This window comes from Aegilops tauschii, chromosome 2 (assembly GCF_002575655.3).
Source record: "Aegilops tauschii subsp. strangulata cultivar AL8/78 chromosome 2, Aet v6.0, whole genome shotgun sequence".
Lineage (NCBI taxonomy): Eukaryota > Viridiplantae > Streptophyta > Magnoliopsida > Poales > Poaceae > Aegilops > Aegilops tauschii.
In genome coordinates, this window is record NC_053036.3 from 322927206 (window position 1) to 322949732 (window position 22527).

The window sequence follows — 22527 nt, forward strand, 5'->3', positions numbered from 1 at the left end:
TTCAATTTGTTGAACATCATAGTAATTATAAACACCCTTAGTATACGAAGATACGATTCCATAGCACTAAAATCACATTGGTAAGGAAGGTGTTTCTTAGGGTCTTTAGAACAGCAAGTACAATCATATATTTCACATAAATTCCAAGCATAGCACTGCAAACGATAATTTGATCCAGTAAAAGTTTCCCTTTTTCAGATATGCGGTGTCGCACATAACAAGCATGCTCATCTAAAGATTTGCCCTCAACTAAGCTAGTTGGGGTTTCAGCCCGAGCACATAGGGATCAAAGATGATCCAAGTAAAAAGCTTCAGTAGTATGATAGATTTTGAGTGGTTCTTCAACCATTGGTTCAGTAGGTACCACTAATTTTTTTGGTATTTTGCGTTTCCTACCCATAAATAAAGATAGAAAACAAGAGCACAAAATAGAAACTACTTAGTGATAAAGCAAACAAGCACACACGAGAATATTCACTCCACGCTATAACTCCCCGGCAACGGCGCCAGAAAAAGGTCTTGATAACCCACAAGTATAGGGGATCAATTGTAGCCTCTTTCGATAAGTAAGAGTGTCAAACCCAACGAGGAGCTAAAGGTAGAACAAATATTCCCTCAAGTTCTATCGACCACCGATACAACTCTACACACGCTTAATGTTCGCTTTACCTAGAACAAGTATGAAACTAGAAGTACTTTGTAGGTGTTGGATAGGTTTGCAAGATAATAAAGAGCACATAAATAAAAACTAGGGGCTGTTTTAGGTAAAGAAGCAATAAAGTTAGTATAGCAAGTGTGGAAAAGTGGTGGTAGGAGTTGCGAAATTGTCCCTAAGCAATTGACTACTTTACTAGACCGATAGCAGGTTTTATGTGGGAGAGGCCACTGCTAGCATGTCATCCCTGACTTGGAATTCTATGCACTTATGATTGGAACTATTAGAAAGCATCCGCAACTACTAACGTTCATTAAGGTAAAACCCAACCATAGCATTAAGATATATTGGTCCCCCTTCAATCCCGTATGCATCAATTTCTATGCTACGTTGAAGCTTCTGTCATTCTTGCCCTCCAATACATAGTCCTATCAACATACAACTAACCCTATGGTGTGATCCATGCGCGCGCTCATATGATGGGCACCAAAGGACAGCAACATAACCAGAAGCAAATTAAACCAATCATAGTAATTCACCAATTACCGATAGGACAACGAAAATCTACTCAGACATCATAGGATGGCAACACATCATTGGGTAATAATATGAAGCATAAAGCACCATGTTCAAGTAGAGGGTACAGCGGGTTGCGGGAGAGTGGACCGCTATAGATAGATGGGGGAAGGTGATGAAGATGTTGGTGAAGATGACAGAGGTGTTGGTGTAGATTGCGGTGACGATGATGGCCCCGGCGGTGTTCCGGAGCCACCGGAAGAGAGGGGGAGAGAGCCCCCCTTCTTCTTCTTCTTCTTCCTTGACCTTCTCCCTAGATGGGAGAAGGGTTTCCCCTCTGGTCCTTGGCTTCCATGGCATGGGAGGGGTGAGAGCCCCTCCGAGATTGGATCTGTCTCTCTGTCTCTCTCTGTTTCTGCGTTCCCTGATTCTGCCCTTTCGCCGTTTCTTAAATTCCTGGAGATCCGTAGCTCCGATTGGGCTGAAATTTGGACATGATTTTTATCCGGATATAGGCTTTCTTGCGGCGAAAGAAGGGCACCAACCACCTTACGGAGTGGCCACGAGGGCCCAGGGCGCGCCCTACCCCCTGTGGCGCGCCCCTCACCCTCGTGGGCCCCTTGGGCATCGTCTCGCGTTGATTCCACTTCCTAAAATTCACATATATTCCAAAAAAATCTCCGTAAGTTTTTATCCCGTTTGGACTCCGTTTGATATGGATTTTCTGCGAAACAAAAAACATGCAACGAACAGGAACTGACACTGGGCACTGGATCAATATGTTAGTCCCAAAAATAGTATAAAAAGTTGCCAAAAGTATGTAAAAGTTGTAGAATATTGGCATGGAACAATCAAAAATTATAGATACGACGGATACGTATCAACATTGCATACTAAATGCCTGTGCATATTTAATACTCCTATCCTCAAATAGAATCATTAAACAAGCAAGCATATGCAAACAATACAAAAATCTGTCAAAACAGGACAGTTTTTAAAGGATGCAAAAGGTTCATTCTTCTTTAACTCCAAAAAATCTGAATTTTTCCCACATTGTAGAAAATTTATCATAGCTTACCGTGTAAATTTTTCAAGATTTTATCACGTTCCGACTTTTCTGAAGAATTCATACAATGATAGAAAACTTTCTATCAAACAACAACATATAAGCTTGCAAAATAAGCATGGTAAAGGCTATACTTGACACTTTTATTGAAATAAAAGATTCAAAACATTATTCTAAATAACAATAAGCAAATCTTAACAAAATAAAGTAACGCTCCAAGCAAAACTCATATCATGTGACAAATAAAAATATAGCTCCAGGTGAGGTTACCGATAATGTTGAAGACGAAAGAGGGGATACCTTCTGGGGCATCCCCAAGCTTGGATGCTTGGGTCTTCCTTGAATATTACCTTGGGGTGCCTTGGGCATCCCCATGCTAGGGTCTTGCCACTCCTTATTCTCCTCATATCGATATCTTACCCAAAAGTTGAAAATGTCAATCACACAAAACTTAACGGAACATCGTGAGATAGGTTAGTATGATAAAGAGAAAATCTTTCACTTTGGTACTATAAAACAAGATTGAAAGTTTTTCTCAAACAAATGCCTATTGTACCCTAAAATTTCTACAATTTATATTGACCAATATAAGCCATAGAACTATAAAACAAGCAAACTATGCATTGAAAACAGAATCTGTCAAAAACAGAACAGTCTGTAATGATTTGAACAACAACCATACTTATGTAAATTCTAAAATTCTGAAAAATTAGGAAAACTTAGAAATTTGTATGAATCATTTTTTAAAAATTCAGAATTTTATCACACTCCAGAAAATCTCAACAATTCTGCTAGTGGACATAAAAGTTTCTGTTTTTGCACATAATCAAGTCAACTATCATCCACACTATCCCAAAGGTTTTACTTGGTACTTTATTGAAATAAAAGCTATAAAATATGATTACTGCAATAGCTTAATCATGTGAACACACAAAAATAGTAGGGGTAAATGTTGGGTTGTCTCCCAACAAGCACTTTTCTGTAATGCGTTTTTAGCTAGGCATGATGATTTCAATGATGCTCACATAAAAGATAAGAAACATAAATAGAACATCATGAATCACATGGAAAGCACACTTAAGCCTAACCCACTTCCTATGCGTAGGGATTTTGTGATCAAACAATTTATGGGAGCAAGAATCAACTAGCATAGGAAAGCAAAACAATCAATACTTCAAAATTTTCAACACAAAGAGAAGAAACTTGATATTATTGCAATACCTACAAGCATATGTTCCTCTCTCATAATAATTTTAAGTAGCATCATGAATGAATTCAACAATATAAATATCACATAAAGCATTCTTTTCATAATTCACATGCATAAAATTTTTATTACTCTCCACATAAGCAAATTTCTTCTCCTCAATAGTAGTGGGAGCAAATTAAATGAAATAACTATCATATGATACTTGATTTACATTATCAAATTGAGCATTAAAATCATGATGAAAAGTTTCATGGTTATAATTATTCTTTATAGCATACATGTCATCACAATAATCATCATAGATAGCAACTTTGTTGTCATAATCAATTGAAACCTCTTCCGAAGTAGTGGATTCATCACTAAATAAAGTCATGACTTCGCCAAATCCACTTTCATAATTATTGCAATAAGATTCAACACCCTCCAAAATAGTGGGATCGTTACTACCTAGAGTTGACACTCTTCCAAACCCACTTTCATCATTGTAATCATCATAAAATAAAAGGCATGCTACCATCATAATGAATTTGCTCATCAAAACTTGGGGGACTAAAAATATCATCTTCATCAAACATACCACCCCCAAGCTTATGGCTTTGCATATCATTAGCATCATGGGTATTCAAAGGATTCATACTAACAACATTGCAATCATGCTCATCATTCAAAGATTTTATGCCAAACATTTTATTGAATTCTTCTTCTAACACTTTGGCACAATTTTCCTTTCCATCATTTTCATGAAAGACATTATAAAGATGAAGCAAATGAGGAAACCTAAATTCCATATTTTTTGTAGTTTTCTTTTATAAACCAAACTAGTGATAAGTCAAGAAACTAAAAGATTCAATTGCAAAATCTAAAGATATACCTTCAAGCACTCACCTCCCCGACAACGGCGCCAGAAAAGAGCTTCATGTCTACTACACAACTTATTCTTGTAGACTCGTGTTGGGCCTCCAAGCGTAGAGTTTTGTAGGACAGTAGCAATTTTCCCTCAAGTGGTTGACCTAAGGTTTATCAATCTGTGGGAGGCGTAGGATAAAGATGGTCTCTCTCAAACAACGCTGTAGTTAAATACAAGAAATCTCTTGTGTCGCCAACACACCCAATACAATGGAAAATTATATGGGTGCACTAGTTCGGCGAAGAGATGGTGATACAAGTGTAGGATGGATAGTAGATATATGTTTTTGTAATCTGAAAATATAAAAACAGCAAGGTAGCAAGTGATAAAACGAAGCACAAATTGTATGGCAATGCTTAGAAACAAGGCCTAGGGTTCCTACTTTCACTAGTGCAATCTCTCAACAGTGCTAACATAATTGAATCATATAACAATCCATCAACGTGCGACAAAGAGTCACTCCAAAGTTCTTATCAAGCGGAGAACATAAGATGAAATTATTGTAGGGTACGTAACCACCTCAAAGTTATACTTTTCGATCAATCTATTGAGCTATTCCTATAAGTGTCAAAAACAACCCTAGAGTTCGTACTAAAATAACACCATATGATACGCATCAACCAACTCTAATGTCACCTAGATACTCCAGTGTCACCACAGTATCCATAAGTTGATTATACGATGTGCATCAAATAACTTCAGATTCATAATATTCAATCCAACACCAAGAACTTCAAAGAGTGCCCCAAGATTTCTACCGGAGAAAGTAGGATGAAAGTGTGCATCAACCCCTATGCATAGATTAGCCCAATGTCACCTCCGGAATCCGCGAGTTGAGTGCCATAACATACATCAAGTGAATCAATATAATACCTCATTGTCACCACGGGTATTCATATGCAAGAGATACATCAAGTGTTCTCGGATCCATAAAAGTATTCAATCCGATAATAGTGAAACCTCAAAGGTAAAACTCAATTCATCACAACAAGATAGAGAGGGAGAAACACCATGTGATCAAACTATATTAACAAAGCTCGTGGTACATCAAGATCGTGCCAAATCAAGAACACGAGAGAGAGAGAGAGAGAGAGGGAGAGAGAGAGATCAAACACATGGCTACTGGTACATACCCTCAGCCCCGAGGGTGAGCTACTCCCTCCTCGTCATGGTGGCGGCCGAGATGATGAAGATGGGCTTCGGTGATGATTTCCCCATCCGGCAGGGTGCCGGAATAGGGTCCCGATTGAGTTTTCGTGGGTACAGAGGGTTGCGGCAGCGGAACTTCTCATCTAGGGTTCTTTCCGAGTGTTTGGGTATTTATAGCAATTTTTGGCGTCGGTTTCATGTCAAGGGGGCCTGCGAGGGAGCGACAAGCTCGGGGGGCGCACCCCCAGGCTTGTCGTGCCGTTATGGATCTTCTGGCCTAGCTCCGATGCTCTGTGGGTCTCTTCTAGTCCATAAAATATCACCGTAAATTTTCAGCCAATTTCGAGAACTTTTATTTCTGCACAAAAAACAACACCACGGTAGTTTTGCTGAAAACAGCATCAGTCCGGGTTAGTTCCATTAAAATCATACCAAAACCATATAAAATTGTTGTAAACATGGCATGAATACTTCATAAAATTATAGATACGTTGGAGACATATATTGGACACTGAAACCGAGGCCAAAACCTGTAAAGGATACGGTTAGCTTCCTCGGATGACATTGATCCGCTGGTCGGCTTCTTCTATCCGACCAGGGTCTCAGGGACTACCGTATATTCATTTCCATACAGGTTCAGTTTCTTTAAGACCCCAAGTAAGATCTTGTTATCTAACTCAGGGCTCGGGGCTACTATGGTTACACGCCCATGGTGCACGTCCGCAGTGACATAAGTCCTCGGACAATTTCATCCGCTAAAGGTCTACTAGATATATCTAGTGGTAATAGCTTTTTGCGTTGATGTAAATTTTGAAAAATAATCGAAGGTTACCTCAAAGCCTTGATAGAGGCCCTTGAAGGCCTCCCTTATACCGGCCTCTGTGGACCGGTAACTTTGCAGCGTCGTGCCTAGAAGGACGCGGTGCTCGACAACGATGGAGGATCCTGTCATGGATGCCTCCATCTCATCCGTCCACCCTGCAGACGTCTGCTCTTCCGTAGGCCGGGATGGATGGGCCACCTCGGTTCTCCCCATCATAGGAGGAGCGGCCGCCGTGGTAGGCCGTCGGGGTGGCTTCGGGTCGATGGGGGCCGAAGTTGTCGTCTGCCCCAGTGTCCTACTCCGTAGAGATGGGGTTCTTCCCCAGCGGGGTCCTCGGAGGCCTCCGCCTCGGCCATGGAGACATCGGCGCTGCCCCCCCATGGTAGGCAATGGCGGGGCTTGCTAAGAGGTCGCCTTCCCTAGCCCATCATGGGAAAGAGGGGAGGGGTGATGCTCCTCCGATGCGCTGGGTGGAGGGAGCCCACTCGACGACGATTTGGCGCTGATGTGGGAGCGTTGTGGGCTGCGAAAAGACGAATAATCAAATAAATTTAGAGAAATAAGGAACCAGCGTGCATACGACACATACAAGATTAAGGTGTACCTCCTTGGCAGCGTCCTCAGCCGGCGTGGCTCGATGAGGTCGTCCTCCGTTTTGAAGGAGATGATCTCGGCCACAGCAGGGTCCTTGCGGGGTGCGGCGTCGACGGACTTCACAAGGCGACGATGGTTCGGGCGGTGTTGGCCTCCGCGGCGTCTTTAGACGCCACCCTCTTTCTCTGCAGGGAAGAAGAGCCCTCCTCCCCTTCTTCTTTCTCTCTCTCTCTCTTTCCTCCTCGTCGGATGTTCTCGGACTTAGCGTCTAAGGGGTCTCGGATCCGAAGACCCTCCGTTTTCTTCTCCGGCTCCATAGCCTTGGCCGAAGCCTTTGGGGCGCCACAGCCAAAAGGGCATGTAGCTCGGGGGTCTTGTTGTCTTTGGGTAGCGACACAACGCATTTGATGAGTGCCGCCCTGGACGCCCACTTTTGAAAATGGAGGGGGAAGACTTAGAAAAATGCGGAATATGGAGTTATTATTTAACATACGAAATGATGGTTACCTCAGAGGGGCCACATGTGGCGCTATAGCCGCTGTCTGTCCCATCTTCAGGGAATTTGTTTTGGGACGGCTTGAAGAGAGCTGTCCCACATCCCATCTATGTTGGTGTGGAAGAAGTTCCGCAGTGTTGCTAGGTCCTTGGGCTTGTAGAGCCACATAGGGCTAGCCCGGAGCTGGAGTGAGAGGATGTATCGCCGCAGCATCACATCCACCACGTCTACTAGCTTGAATCTCTTCTTGAGGCCTCTGATCCTCTCTTGAAGAGCAGTGACCTCGTCTGGGTTGCCCCATTCTAGGCCCTGCTTCTGCCAGGACATCAACTTCCTCGGCGGTGTACCCTTGAAGGCAGGGACCATGGCCTGGCCTGGGATGAGCGGTTCAGTGATGTAGAACCACTTGCGCTGCCAGATCTCCGCGGTCTCGATGAACATGCCCTCCAGCCAGTCTGGCTTTTGGAGCTTGTTGATCATGGCACCGCTACATTCGGCGAACTCCGCGCCGCTGCTCTTCGGCTTAACGCAAAAGGTCTTCAGCCATAGGCCGAAGTGTGGCTCTACGCGTAGGAATGCCTCACACACTATGATAAAAGTGGTGAGGTGCATGATGGAATTTGGGGCTAGATTGTGGAAATCTAGCCTGTAGAAGAACAAGACCCCCCCCCCCCCCCCCCCCGCATAAAGGGGTGTAGGGGGAATCCCAGACCTGGATGAGGGTGGGATGAAGATGACCTGCTCCCCAGGGCTGGGAGTGGGGACACGTTTGCCGGGCTCTGGGCCCTACGGCAGGAGTCGGCAGGAATGTATCCCGCCACGTGGAGCCCGACGATGGTGGCGTCAGTAACCTTGGAGGCCACCCACCTTCCCTTCAGATCTACATCGGCCATTGGCGCGGGAAGCGGAGAACTGGGGAAAGTGTTAAGCTTGGAAAGGGGATTGGGGGTGTGGAAACTTGGAGAATTTGAGTGCCGGAGTAGAAGGAGAGCGTGGGAGTATGGATTTTCCCCTCCTGCTCTTTATAAGTCAGTAAAAGGCGAAGCGTCCCCTCCGTTGCGCCGCAAAAATTGCCATGTTTCGGATGTCCATGCCATTATGGCCACTTTGGGTGAAATAATTGATTGATGATATCCCCTAAAACGCGGGGCACATCTGTGTTTGGGCGCGACATGCCAATGAGAGGGTTGCCTCGAATCGTGATTCAAATAAGTAATAACTGATGCATATTGTGTCACGGGTGGTGACGCTTTGCAAAAAATTGTCAGTAATTGACTGCTGAACACACCTATGCTTCCAGTCTTCAAGACTACGCATGCCACACACTTTAAATAAGTGAAGATGCGTTTTGGGTAGTGCGTGGTCGGTTGATCTTATCCCTTGTCAGAAGGGCGGTATGATACAATTGGGGATCTACAAGCTTTGTGCAGATGCTTGGCCTGGGGCAGGACCTTCCTACTAAGCCGTAGATCATCCAGCCAAAGACATTATCCAAAAAAGATTATCATCCTCGGCTTCGAAGACAAGTTCGGGGGCTACTGACAGTCCTGGACTAGGGGGACCTAGCCTAGCTGGCCTAGTCCATGGGCCGAGCTGACAACTCGTTAATGAGGAAGGACTCCGGAGGCCTCTAACCAGTGCATATCGAGCTTTACCGAGGACTTGGCGTGTACTCCAAGAAGATCTAGTAGATTTGGCATGTAATCCTTAGATGGCAACCGACCATGCATAACCCTAGATACCCCTGGTGCCTATATAAACCAAAGGGTTTAGTCCGTAGAGGATACTTGATTCATTCATCATCATACCCCTAGGGTTTACACCACAACTCACGATCTCGAGGTAGATCAACTCTGTACTTTTATGCACTCATAATATAAGCAAGAGCAGGACGTAGAGTTTTACCTCCTTAAAGAGGGCCCGAACCTGGGTAAAAACACCGTGTCCTCTATCTCTTGTTACCCATCAATCCGATCTCACAGCTCAGGCCCCCCTACCCGAGGTCTGCCGGTTTTGACATCGACACATACCTTGGCCTTGCCGGCGTACCCAAAAGTTCCCATATGATGTGGGTACTTGTTCAATTTGGCAATTTCGCTGTGTTTCTGACTTTTTCTTTAAATTTCGGCGTGGTCTTTGCCACACAAACTCATCCCACACACATGGCTGAATTTGAAAATAACATTGTAAGGGAGCTGCATTCTGGCAAACGAACTTCGTCGTCAAGGTGGACTTCCATCCAGGGAAATATTCCTAGTGGTAAGAAGAGTTGCTCACCTAACATCCTTCACGTGTTCCATATCTACAAGGAGGTACATCATGATCTCGTTGACGATCGGTTGCCAATGATTATCCGATACTGATTTCCATTTCTCAACGTGCATTGTACTCGATCACGAACCATAATCCCAACAACCTTTTGAACTTATTTATAGCAATATCCGATGACAGTGGAGTGCCCATTGTTGAATTGACATCGGTAATCCTAAATATGGATTCCGGCCTTTGGGCAACTCCTCTACACCCGATCACCGTTTTTTCTCGCATTTGTCTGCATGAAATTGGATATGGGAAAGCAGAAAAGGAAAAAATACAAACCCCTCACTGTCTGAACTTGCTGGGGTGGAGAGTCATGGTGGTGACAGTGGATATGGTAGCGTAGATGCTGTTGGCATTGACTGTGGCGGTGGATGAGGGCAGAAGGAGTCAGCAGCGATGGAGCTGACAGAGATGCAGAAGGAGCCAACATCTTTCTTTTCCTTTTTAGTTTTTCTTCAGCAAATTTTTAATTTTCTTTTGGATTTTTTCACCTTCTGTTTTTTCTTTTATTGTTTTACTTTTTTTTTAATTTAGAAACAATTTTTGAATGCATTTTTTTAGTTCATAATTTTTTTGAATTCATGATTTTTTTTAATTTATGAATATTTTCAAATTAATTAACATGTTTAAATTCACAAATATTTGGCTTGTTCGCAAATGCACCACACGGGACGGGCCATAAAAAAGAAACATCAGATTTGTTTTTAGGCAAAAAAGAAACATCAGATGCAATAGCACCATCTATCAATGTGGGTTGCTAAAAAAAATCTAATCAATGTGGGTGGGCCGCAACAATTGGCCCGTTTCGCAACGAGGCCGCGCGTTGTCGGTCCGGTCCGGGTCCGGTCCAGACAAGAACCAGGTGTCCACCCTTCCCGGCGACAACAACGCGCCGCACACCGCACTCCCTGTTCCGCGCCACCGCCGTCCATCCCCCGCCGCCTCTCAAGCTGACTCCAAACACCACGCCAGCGACATGCCGCCCAAAGGTTGGTACTTTTCCTCTTCTCCACTAGGCACTCCTCCCCCCCACTTCCGCACGAACGACCAACTTGTCGCGCTACGGCTGACCTCGACGCGATTGATTGGCTGCAGAGCTGCCCGGGTTCTACTACGACCCGGACAAGAACCGCTACTTCCCCACCAAGGGCCGCATCCCCGGCGCCGCCACCCGCCCTCCTCGCCCTCCGCCGCCGCCGGCCGAGCCCTCGCCTCCTCCCACAGCACGCAGGAAAAGGGCGAGGCAGTCCGAGCTGCTGCATGCCAGGGAGATGTACGGCGGTGGTGTGATATTCTCCAAGAACAACAAGTCCACCTTCAAGCAGCAGTGCCAGTACACACAGGCGTCGCAGCCGATGGTGCTGATCCGAGCTTCTCTTTTGCTGCAGCTTTCCCTTTCGTTTCTAGCAATATATGCTGATACCATAGCGCTGCTTGGTAGGTTTGGAAGTACCAAGGCACAACCTTAGTGGCTGATAAGGCACTGGAGGAACTGCACGCCATGGTTCAGACACCGAGTGGACTGCGTGAGTCCAAGCTATTAGCGACCGGCAGCACGAATGGTTCAATCAGGTGAGGTTTGCTACAGTACTCAGTTTCTGTCCGTGTAGTGAAAGGCTTTAGAACTTGACAATTGATTGTCGGGAGTATCGATGTACCATCAGCTGAGGTTATCCTGAATTCTTGATACCATACCGCCAGTGTGCTCACTGCTCAAACATACTCCAACGGCTAACAAGCTATGCAATAATGGATTTTGAAAACGAAATTACTAAAACACAAATACAACAATTTCTCTTTTCTTGAAGACAGAACGTGCATGGCTTTATATAAGTTTAAAAAATTGTTGGATTCTTTGATATTCAGTTGTTCTCTTTGAGTATAAGCATGACCATACTGGTGTTTCATGTCGCATGACATATTTTTATCTGGCAGATTATTTGGGTTAGGAACTGCTCTAGAGAATTTTGAGGATGGGATGGAGTTTTTACCTCAGCCTGTTTGGACTCCCTTGGGAAAGCAGATAGCAGCAGTGAATTCTCCACTTGCAAATATCTGGTCATCTGAAACAGCGTTCTCAAACTTCTCATCCAGTATATCTTGCATAAAAAAGTTCGGGCGCAACTTCCATGATGCAGCCAGCACCAACTCATCAGTTCAGCAAGCATTGTATCCTCAAAATGGTTGCTTCTATTATGCATATTACTGTTGTCATAATTACATGTGTTTCGACTTGTGCATTTTATGTTCTGTACTATTGCCTGGTAATTGAACATGAGCTTGGGTTACTTGACATCATAAACATGGTGGCTACTCTTGGATCTGGAGGATCTGGTGGTTCTGTTTATATTATGGATATGTCAACTATTGACTCTGCAACGGTTTCACGGAATGCCCATGAAAGAATTGAAAGAGTTGCTTCATTTGATCGTACAGTATGGACTGCTGATTGTAATTCTGATGGCACACAAGTAGTTTTAGGTGAGTTGGCTGACTGGACTTCAGTTTAGGCCATGCCCAAAGTTCCCCTGTTACACAGAGTAACGGATTTTTTTTTTAATAATCCTTTCAGCAGTACTTACTATGGATCAGAGGTAGTAGTAATAACACTATGAAGTTTGCTGCATTCAGAATCTTTGATAATCTTTTTAATGTATTGATATGGCAAGATCATTCTATAAGAATTTATACATAGAAACTGACTACAATTACACAGAAAGATTAGCTTGCTATTATGAGTATGTATAATTGCTCCCACCATAACTTTGTTATACGTGTTCATTGAATTTTGAAGTCATTTGTTCATTAGGTGGAGGTATTGTAGTAACTTGTTGTCACAACTTAGCTTTTTTAGAACTGTAGCAGCTTTGCAAGTTGTCTATTTTATACAAGGAAAGTGCAAGGTCCTTTTTTCTTGGAATTATGGGAGTAGGCAGTGGAGGAACTTCTTCTGTATCAATTAAGCTTGTGGATTATTAAGCATTTTTGCTCATATTATTTCTAGGTACAAACACTGGCGCTGGTTTGCTTAATTTGGAGACAGGGACGTTATCATGGCTGTATCGTTGTAAAAGTGACATTCTTTCCCAGCAATTTGTGCACTCGGTAACAAATTATTTTAAATGTGTACATTTCAACTTAGTAGGTTTCATATATCCAATGGTCTGTTAGGTGTGTTGTTAGGAGCTAGGGTTCTGCCGGTTCTAGGGCGGAGATTGTAGGGGAAGGACGGAGGAGGAGGAGGACGAGGGCACGGCGGCCGGCGGCTGGGCGCCGTCCTTGCTTGGTGGAGAAGAGGCGGCGGCGGCGCAAGAGGCAGCTAGGGTTAGGTCTCCCGGCTCCCTAAGGGAAGCCGAGCAAATAATGATTGCTTCTTGCTTGATTAGATTGATACATCTCCTCTCCTTATATAGAGAGGTTTACTTGACTCCTAAGCAAACGATCCTAATAATGATAAGATAATTGGGCTAAGCCCCTAATAACGATAAGATAACTTGGGCCACAACCCACTGGGCTAAGCCCCTAATATGCCGGTCATAACACTTCTCCCTGCCTGCACAAACAGCTCGCCCTCGAGCTGTAAGGTGGGGAAAAGCTGGCTGAACTCCTCGAGGTGATCAACCAGCGTCAAACACCTTCACGACAGCTGGGGCGGCCAGGTCGGCGGCGACGGCGTCCTCCTCAATGTAGTCTGCAGCCTCCAGGTAGAAGAGTCGCGGGCAGACGTGGCCGGGCGTGTAGGGCTCGTCGCAGTTGAAGCACAACCCTTGGCGGTGATGCTCGAGTAGCTCGGCCGAGGTGAGCCGGCGGAAGCCTGAGCAGGCCGACCCTGCGCGGGAACATCCGGCCAGGGTAGCGGCCCAGCGGCCCAGGACGGTGATGCCTGCTGGATGGCCACCGCGCGGCGCTCAAACGCGCGGGCGTAGTACATGGCCGTCTGGAGATCCCGGGGTCCCCGAAGCTCCACGTCCACGCGGATGTGATCCGGAAGTCCATCGACGAAGTGGTCGGCCCGCTGCTGCGCCGTTACGCCCGACGCGTGGCATGCCAGGGCCTGGAAACGGTCGGCGAAGTCCTGAACCGTGGAGGTGAAGGGAAGGCGGCCTAGCTCTGCCAGGCGGCTCCCGCGGATCGGTGGCCCAAAACGAAGAAGGCAGAGCTCGCGGAAGCGCTCCCAAGGGGGCATGCTGCCCTCGTCCTGCTCGAGGGCGTAGTACCAGGTCTGTGCCGCGCCGCGGAGGTGGTAAGAGGCGAGCCAGGTACGCTCCGAGGCAAGGGTGCGCTGCCCGTGAAAGAACTGCTCGCACTGGTTGAGCCAGTTGAGAGGGTCCTTCGTGCCGTCATAAGTGGTGAAGTCCAGTTTGGCAAACCGCGACGGTGTCTGAGTCGGAGCGTCATGGCCGACTGGCTCAGAGGTGCGAAGTAGCGAGGATTGGGGCGCCCGGTCAGCATGGCCGCGGCCCGTGAAGTGCCCCACCGAGCCGGAGGGATCGCTGAACTACAGAGTGGGTGCCGGCGGGTCTCCAGCCGATGTGTAGACGGGTGGCGGCGATGATCCGGTCAACCAGGCCGGTATTGGGGACGGCGACGGCAGGAAGCGCACTTGCTGGATCGGTACGCCTCCCTGTGTGGGTGACCCGGGCCCCGTGCTGGATGGTGGCGGGGCCGGCAGCTGCGGCTGCGGCGGCACGGACCCGGGTGGCGTGGAGGGCGCAGCGAGGGCCGGGGCCGGCCACTGTGGCCATGGAGGCGTGGCAGCGGGCGGCGGTGGGGCCGGCAGCTGGGGCGGCGGCTGCCCGGACCCGGAAGGCGTCGGAGGCGCGACGATCGCCGGGCCGGCCACTGCGGCCAGTAGGGGGTGATGGCGGGCGGCGGCTGACCGGGCCAGTGGTGGTGTAGAGGCCCGATCGGCGCCGTGGTGGCCGCGTACCAGGGCAGGGCGGCTGGCCCGGTCGTGGCGGCCGGCGGCAAGGGCGGGGGCTGCCCGTAAGGCCCGGCCAGGTAGAGGCGGATGCCCTGGACGGCGGTGACGAGGTCATTAAGGACCCCAGTGATCTCTGCTGGGGAGTAGACGGCGGCAGGTGGCGCGGTGACGGGCAGCGACTGGCCGGTGGAGGCCCCCGCAGAGGAGCCGAGCGGCGCGGTGGAGAGGGCGGCGGCGGTGGACAGCGGCAAGGTGGGTGGTGGAGCAGACATGATCGGACCCAAGCTACCTGATACCAAGGTGTTAGGAGCTAGGGTTCTGCCGGTTCTAGGGCGGAGATTGTAGGGGAAGGACGGAGGAGGACGAGGACGAGGATGAGGGCGCGGCGGCCGGCGGCTGGGCGCCGTCCTTGCGTGGTGGAGAAGAGGCGGCGGCGGCGCAAGAGGCAGCTAGGGTTAGGTCTCCCGGCTCCCTAAGGGAAGCCGAGCAAATAATGATTGCTTCTTGCTTGATTAGATTGATACATCTCCTCTCCTTATATAGAGAGGTTTACTTGACTCCTAAGCAAACGATCCTAATAACGATAAGATAATTGGGCTAAGCCCCTAATAACGATAAGATAACTTGGGCCACAACCCACTGGGCTAAGCCCCTAATATGCCGGTCATAACATGTGTATTGTCAGGAGAGTCACCAAAACTTTTTGTCTTCTATGAATAGCTGAATAAATTCCCCATGCCTCTGTTTTGCTATATAGAGCTCTAGACGTACATATATTTGTATGAGTTCTCTAGCTGGTTCCTGAACTTAGAGCTTTCATCTGTGATTTGATTATTAAATGGTTGCTGTTGCTACCAAATTGCCACGTTTTTGGCGTAGTTACTACAACATACCTTGCCTGTCTCCACTATGCTCATGTAATTTTGCTCATTTTGTTCAGGGAAATGTGGTGCTATGTGGCCTACGGAATGGGAGCATAGTCCCTGTGGATGTGCGGGAAAGGCACAGTAATCACCCTACTGGTCGATCTTCACCTAGCACTGCTAGGGGGACAGTTCCCATGCTGTCTGCAAGGCATAATGGCAGAGGGAGAAACCAGGTAAATACCACTATTAGCACACAGTGTGTTTAATGTAGCCATCAAAAGTTACCATCTCGGCATTGTTCAAGTTTTTTTTTTTGTACTTTGACATATCACTAGAATAAAATGATATTTTGAATGCCTAACTAGGCAATTCAGCCCTACAATGAATTATCATATGATTGTGGTTTGGGAATAAAAATCCTTGCAGGCTGATAAGGCAAAATCATCTAGGGTTATCTCTATGCCTTCAGCAGTTTGCAGGTAACCATTATTATTCTTGGCTTGCTGACACTCTAGTTTGGACATGGTCAAGTTTCTTGGTGCTAAAAATTGATATTGTTACCCAGCCTGGTTTCTCTGTCGTCGGATGAACACTACTTCTTAGGGAGCTCCATGGATGGATCGGTAAGCTCGTTCTTAATCATTTTTTGTGGTATCAATGAATGAGTAGATGTGCTCAAATTTTCACAGGATTTATTTGCCACTAACTATAATATTTTCTTAAAACTCAGTGCAATTTAACAAGATGATTTTTTTGCGGGGGTAACAAGATGTTAACTGCAGTAATAGATAAAATGAGGCTGAGAGTAGCCCCCCGACACATTATTTTAAGATAGTGAGAATACAAGATACACTGGTTTATTTGCCCCGTGAAATAAATCAATGAGATTTAGTCCTCCCCAAAGGGGTTATTGCCCAGTTCCCAGATGTTAACTAATACTCCCTCCGTCCCAAAATAACTGTCTCAACTTTAGTACAACTTTGTACTAAAGTTAGTACTCCCTCCCTCCCATTATCTAAGGCGTCTTAGTTTTTCTAAAAAATCCCAAAATCTAAGGCGCTTTAGCTCTCTTGTACGGTTAGACTGCCACGATTTTTCCTCACCTACTTTCTCTCGTACGGTTAGCTATCGAACCAACTATTTTTGAGCGCATGAGAGGTGTTGAGGCTGGAAAACTGGATCTGTCAAATGGGTAGTTAGAGGAGATCGTGGAGTCTTTTCGCATGCAACTGTACGACTCAGAAACCACCACTATGCGTTAATTCTCGTGCAAAACACTTAGGTGCCTAATATAATGGGAAGGAGGGAGTACAAAGTTGAGACCCTTATTTTGGGACGGAGAGAGTATTAGTTAAAGTTTCATGTATTAGCAGCATAATGAGTTAAAAAGTCTACATGTTTCCTGCATCTTCATTACAAATATTAGCAGCATAATGAGTAGACGCTTTATTGTATGCAGCGAATTTCAAATTGATACAATTTCAGCATTTTGGGACAGATAAATTATACAGTATTATTTAAAATGAATTATAATTCTGTCTTATCTGAAATTAACAGAGCATTATGCTTCTCTGAGATGGTAACAAATGTTTCATGCAGCAGCTTGACTTTTGTGTTTTCTGTTGTACAGATCAAGCTATTTGATCTCCGTCTCATTCAGAAGGGGGCTATACAGTCTTATGCAGGGCATGTGAATTCACACAATAATTTACCACTTGTTGTTGATCCATCTGAAACCCTACTTATGTCAGGTAAATTTATTATTGGTTCTAGGCATCATTGTGGTTGTTTTTGTCATATACTGCTACAAAGAATGTGTTTTGAGGTTACCTATCGAAACTGAACGTGTTTTTTTGGATCGATAAAAACATTTCGATGTATTATTTGCATTTTCACTCGAGTGCCTCACTTCATACTCCAGTTTGTGAGCATTAGACTTAAATTCGATAAATGTCAGCAGCTATGCTTGTTCATGCAGTGTGCCAGTAACAGATGCATTGGTATTAACAAGATCCCCACTCTGTATGATATACAAGTGTAAGAGGGCTTTGGCATTCCTGGAATTATTACAACATCGAATCATGAGTTTGCGAAAGCTAAATTTCGAGAAAACTATGCTGTTACTAGCTGGTTCATGTTTACTTTATTAGGCTATACAGGACAATGAACAACATAGTGACATCTTTATGAACGTGCATGGCTATAACATTCCTGGCAAATTGCCATTTTCAGCAAATCCTTATTCTTGGCAGGTGGGGAGGACTGTACCGTCCGTATTTGGAGCATCAAAACAGGCGAGCAAATATTTGCCAAGAGTGTGGCTGACACTCTCTTCACTGCACTTTGCTGGCCAGAAAGCAACCTTAACTTGGATGGTTCTTCTTCGCTGTTTGATCTAAACCACAGTTGGGGGGCTTGGATGGGATCACGTGATGGCCTGTTCTACATGCATGGTACTTAAACTGGCTGTGCACTGATACAAACTCTGGAGCGGACGGATGCAATTACTGCTTTTTCTTGGGGAAGACGCATCGAAGACGATTGATCCTGTTGGTTCACCGAAAAGTGTGCTCAAGCTGGTGTCGCTGGAGAGATCTCAGCGGTCGTAGTTGATCCTGTTGTTTCTGGAAGCGAGGGTTAGTTATATGGGATCTGCTCCTCATAGAGTAATAGTGATGATGATCATGTTGTTTCTCTTAGTGATAGGTAAGTCACCTGTCTAGTTGGGTATCTGAGTTACCTTAGGAAAGCAGACCATATTGTATCATATGCTTTTTTTAGCATCGCTAGTTAGTCAGCAATGTGATATTTTCTGCAATGCTAGCAAACAAACATATTTCTGAACTCTGTTTGTATTCTAGCATCATATATTCATATTAGCAAACACTGCTTCGGAGGTATTGGTACACCATTCCAGATCTTTTTTATCACACAAAACTGGTGCAACATTTTATTCAGCTCTTCCTACTTGCTACTAGCTACACCCAGGCATGTTCAGGGTATGTTGCTTGGTACTGTCTACATTTACAGCACTTCATCTCTCAAACTTCCAGTTCCATGTTCAAGTTAAACCTAACGAGCTTTATAAATTCTCAACAGATAAGGTCGCCCTCTTTGCTGTTTGTCGCCAGTTCCAATCTTTCCCACTTTGTTCGGAGCGTGATGAACAGGAGAACGGCATTCTGGCAAAGGAGACCGCATATCTGACCCATCCACAACCCCTGAAACAGGTAATTGCACATGATCAGTGAGGAGAACAGTAGTTTGTACTTTGTAGCGGTGGTTTGTGCACAACAAACATGCCTGAGATCGATGCTGAATTTCAGAAAGACATGTCTGTACCTTAGTATGAAAGCCAAGCTTGAATCCAAGTAGGAGAGACAATGGCAAGCCTATTATGTAGAAGGCCACCAAGTTGGTCCATGCGACCAGGTGCTGCCAACCACAGCCTCTTGAAACCCCTACAAGTTTATCCACAGGTTACTGCCAAATGACCTTCACCTGAAACAATAAGGCTGAAACACTTTTAGAGAGATCCATTGAACTAACCTGACAGGACTCCCTGCGTGGAGTCCAGCACCACTGACCCAATGAGAAATGGAGTCATCGAAGCGAATGCACTTATCACTGCCTCACTCTTGCTGAACAGCCCGGCCCACAAATTATGGCCAAGACCTAGGAGCAGAAGAAATGTCACTCCCAGGAGTAGGGAGAGCGCGAGCGTCACCTTGAGTGCCTTCTTTGCCTTGTCAATATTACCTGCTCCCAGCTCATTCGATACCCTTGTGCTGTTGAAATGAAACAGCACTTTTTAAGTCAGCATTGTCAACTTAATCTTCTTAAAAGGATATTTTTTTTCTTTTTGTTGCAAAATCCTCAAGGGTTGATGACATGGGTGTCATCAGTTATCGTAGCAGTATTACCTGATGGCAGCAGCGAACCCGTAGGTGATCATGTATGAAATTGATTCCGTGTTTGCACTGTCAGGTTGCATCACACTGATGTTAGCATTTTATGGACACATAAACATGATCTTCAGTACTCAATATGAAGGGAGAGAAAGATAGTTACCACATCGCAATAATAGAAGTGCTCATTTGAGAATCTGGCATCAGCCCAGCAAGCAACACCAATATCTCAAACGCCCAGTACTCAAAGCTGCCATTTGTAGGTAACCATCATATATTCTCAGTATGGGGTTATATTAAGAGGCGATCAATGAATGGATCTGGGATCGTCGTAAGTGTACTGACCACACCATCATTGCAGAGGGAACAGCTAACTTGAGGCCGGGCAGCACGTACTGAAACGCTTCTGTTGAAAATCCACCCCAGGTCTGCTTGAATCTCGTCGACAACATCACATAGGATGCGAGCATAATGAAAGATAGCCAGAGAGACAGCGAAGTTGACATGGCTGGGCCTGCGAAGCCGAGCCCCAGGTAGTGCACGGAGGCATGGGTAATCCCGACATGGAACACAAGTGGCAGGAGCGAGAACGCCACCAGTGGCATCACCACGGACTGTGTCTGCAGGAACCTGAGGATACACTGGATGAAGCCAAAGGCAAACTGTGCCGGGATTGTGTATCTTAGGAACACCGCTGCCATTCTTGAGACCTCGGGGTCTTGGTGCAGGAAAATGAGGAGTGGCTCGGTGTAGAGCCACAGGAGCGAGACGAGGACCGAAAAGAGAGCCGACGTGATGATGGATGCCTGGAGGTACACACCCAGCATGCGGTACACCTGTGCGCCATAGCCTTGGCCGCAAAGCGTCTCCAGAGACCCGCTTAACCCAGTCTGCATGGGAACAAGGTAACGTTAGTCAGTTCATCAGTATGCGCTGTTCCCTTGGTTTCTCTACTAAAATCATCTGTATTGACGTAAGGTTATGTAGTAAACTGAAGGGATGGAAACATCTAACTGTTGCATAGTTGAAAATTCAAGGCTGAAGAAATTACAGCAACATACTACACTTTTGCCTCCGTTTCGAAAAATAGTAGTACTAGTACAGTTCAGGATTTGACTTCCTCAGTTGTCTCAACCTGTGACCATGTGCTGTGTTTATTCTGAAACCTGACATATGCTTAATTCCTGGGATCCGGAGAAAGGGCAGGTGCAAATCTGTCTACATTGGGGATAAAAGATCCATGATAATCTTACAATGGTCCTAGCCTGACAAACATTTGCATATTATAGCAAAGTATACTGAAGAGCTGACTATATGCTTCACAGTCAATACTACCTTTGCAACCACAACACACTACTACTGAGATATATATAGCCATGAATATAGGAGTTGACTGATGTACTGAAATGACACAGCATGGCATTGCTTTCATCTCAAGAGAAAAAAGGGACTATAAATTTTTGCTGCACTTCGATGTTTCCTTATGTTGAATTTGAATGCGCAAGGACTTCTCTTTCTGAGAATAAATGCGCAAGGACTAAAGCGACACATTTTAGGTGCTAACATATAAATACATAATAGGGGTTTTAGAATTTGTCTGGTCCAAGTCCTCTGTATCCTTGTCTAGACAAGTCCTCTCTTTGAAACATTCTTCTCAAAAAGAAGTGTCAATGCTGGAAGTTTATATTGCCCTTTGACTGCAAAATAACCTAACACTGAAAGAATATCATGTCAGTTTATTAATGCATTTATTTATTTCTCCTTTAAGAAAGCATGTTCACAATCTAATCATGTGCAATGGCTACGATTCCTTTTACACCAAAGCTCGTGAAAAGCCTCAAGTAAACGTCTCAATCCAAGATTGAGAAGCCATTTGCGTCATTTACACCATAACTAATGTATTCCCTCCGTCCCATAATGTAGGACGTTTTTGACACTACACTAGTATCAAAAAACGTCCTACATTATGGGACGGAGGGAGTATTTAGCAAAGCTTAGGTAACCACTATAGACTCTATATAGTAGTGTAAGTGTTCATTTATTTTAGCTTTGGAGGCAGATCTAGTAAATGATACTACAAAGAATGATGGAGCATATGTTTGAGTACCTCTGGTCCAGTCTATGACAGGGGCAACTTAATTGAGCAATGGAGAGACTATGGAGTGGTGGCAGTAAAATATGAAGAGGATGGCAAAGGTGGGCAAGGAAAAGATGGTAGGTAAACATTGTTTTCGATGCAAACAGGGACGGACGGCGAAAGGGGCAGAGAGGAGGAGTGGGATCAGATCAAATCAATGGAGAAGAAGGATGAGACAAAATATATGGTAGAATTGGTACCATGAGCGCGATGCCTGTGACGGTGGCCCACGAGTTGCCCAGCGTGGCGCCGGCGAGCTCGAGGTCGCCGATGCGGCCGGCGTACATGACGGAGACGAGCGGGATGGCGTAGAAGGCCATGCTGGTGGCCACCATGGGCGCCGCGAACGCCACCTGCCCCGCCGCCTCCTCCGCGTCCCACAGGCACCGCCACCACCTCCTTCTCCCTGCTGCTGCTGCCGCCTCTCCGTCGCCATTATCGCTTCTCCTCGCCTTGATCTTCCCATCCAGCAACGGAGCAGCTACCCCTTCTTCGCCCATTCCCTCCCTCTGCAGGTAGCTTGTGCTTTGTGATGTGCGTGTGGAGCAGCGGGAGGTCAAGCAAGTGCAGGGAGGACAGGGCACGTTGGTGTTGGTATATAAGAGCATCCCCAACCCTTGGCCCCCAAGGCGGCTCGTAAAATCGCCGTCTTGGGGCGAATCGGCGCTAAAATCGGCATGGAGGCTTTCGGGTTCCCAGCCGCCGGCCCCAGGGTCGCCTGGGGAGGCGTCTTTAATATTTTTTAAAAAGAAATTCGGCTAAAATTCGGCAAACGGGACAAAGATTCAGCTAAAATTCAGCGAACATGACATTACTTAGGCGACTTAAATAGTTTTTTATATAGGAAACTACAATACTTAAAGAAAAATAGAGGCCGCAACCACAGGCCGAAGAACGCGCTGAGCGCGGCGAAGTCACCGCCGTCGCCGCCATCGCCGTTGTCCTCGTCGTCCTTCT

General features: G+C 46.0%; 2 protein-coding genes across 2 annotated transcripts; one reads left to right on the forward strand and one right to left on the reverse strand.

The window, feature by feature from the left end:
* The first annotated feature begins 10578 nt into the window (after positions 1-10578).
* Positions 10579-18425, forward strand: LOC109734655 (uncharacterized). The gene is made up of 11 exons (XM_045233026.2): positions 10579-10724; positions 10831-11093; positions 11177-11307; positions 11671-11903; positions 12040-12216; positions 12740-12840; positions 15600-15758; positions 15952-16004; positions 16091-16148; positions 17156-17276; positions 17778-18425. The coding sequence occupies exons 1-11, from the start codon at positions 10712-10714 to the stop codon at positions 17984-17986; spliced, it is 1518 nt and encodes a 505-aa protein (XP_045088961.1). The 5' UTR covers positions 10579-10711; the 3' UTR covers positions 17987-18425.
* LOC109734654 (protein DETOXIFICATION 18) lies at positions 18362-22151 on the reverse strand. Its single transcript, XM_020293856.4, has 7 exons — positions 21771-22151; positions 19779-20323; positions 19597-19683; positions 19449-19505; positions 19075-19313; positions 18868-18986; positions 18362-18746 (listed from the first exon to the last, which is right to left on the reverse strand). The coding sequence occupies exons 1-7, from the start codon at positions 22068-22070 to the stop codon at positions 18618-18620; spliced, it is 1476 nt and encodes a 491-aa protein (XP_020149445.1). The 5' UTR covers positions 22071-22151; the 3' UTR covers positions 18362-18617.
* Between the last annotated feature and the right edge of the window lie 376 nt (positions 22152-22527).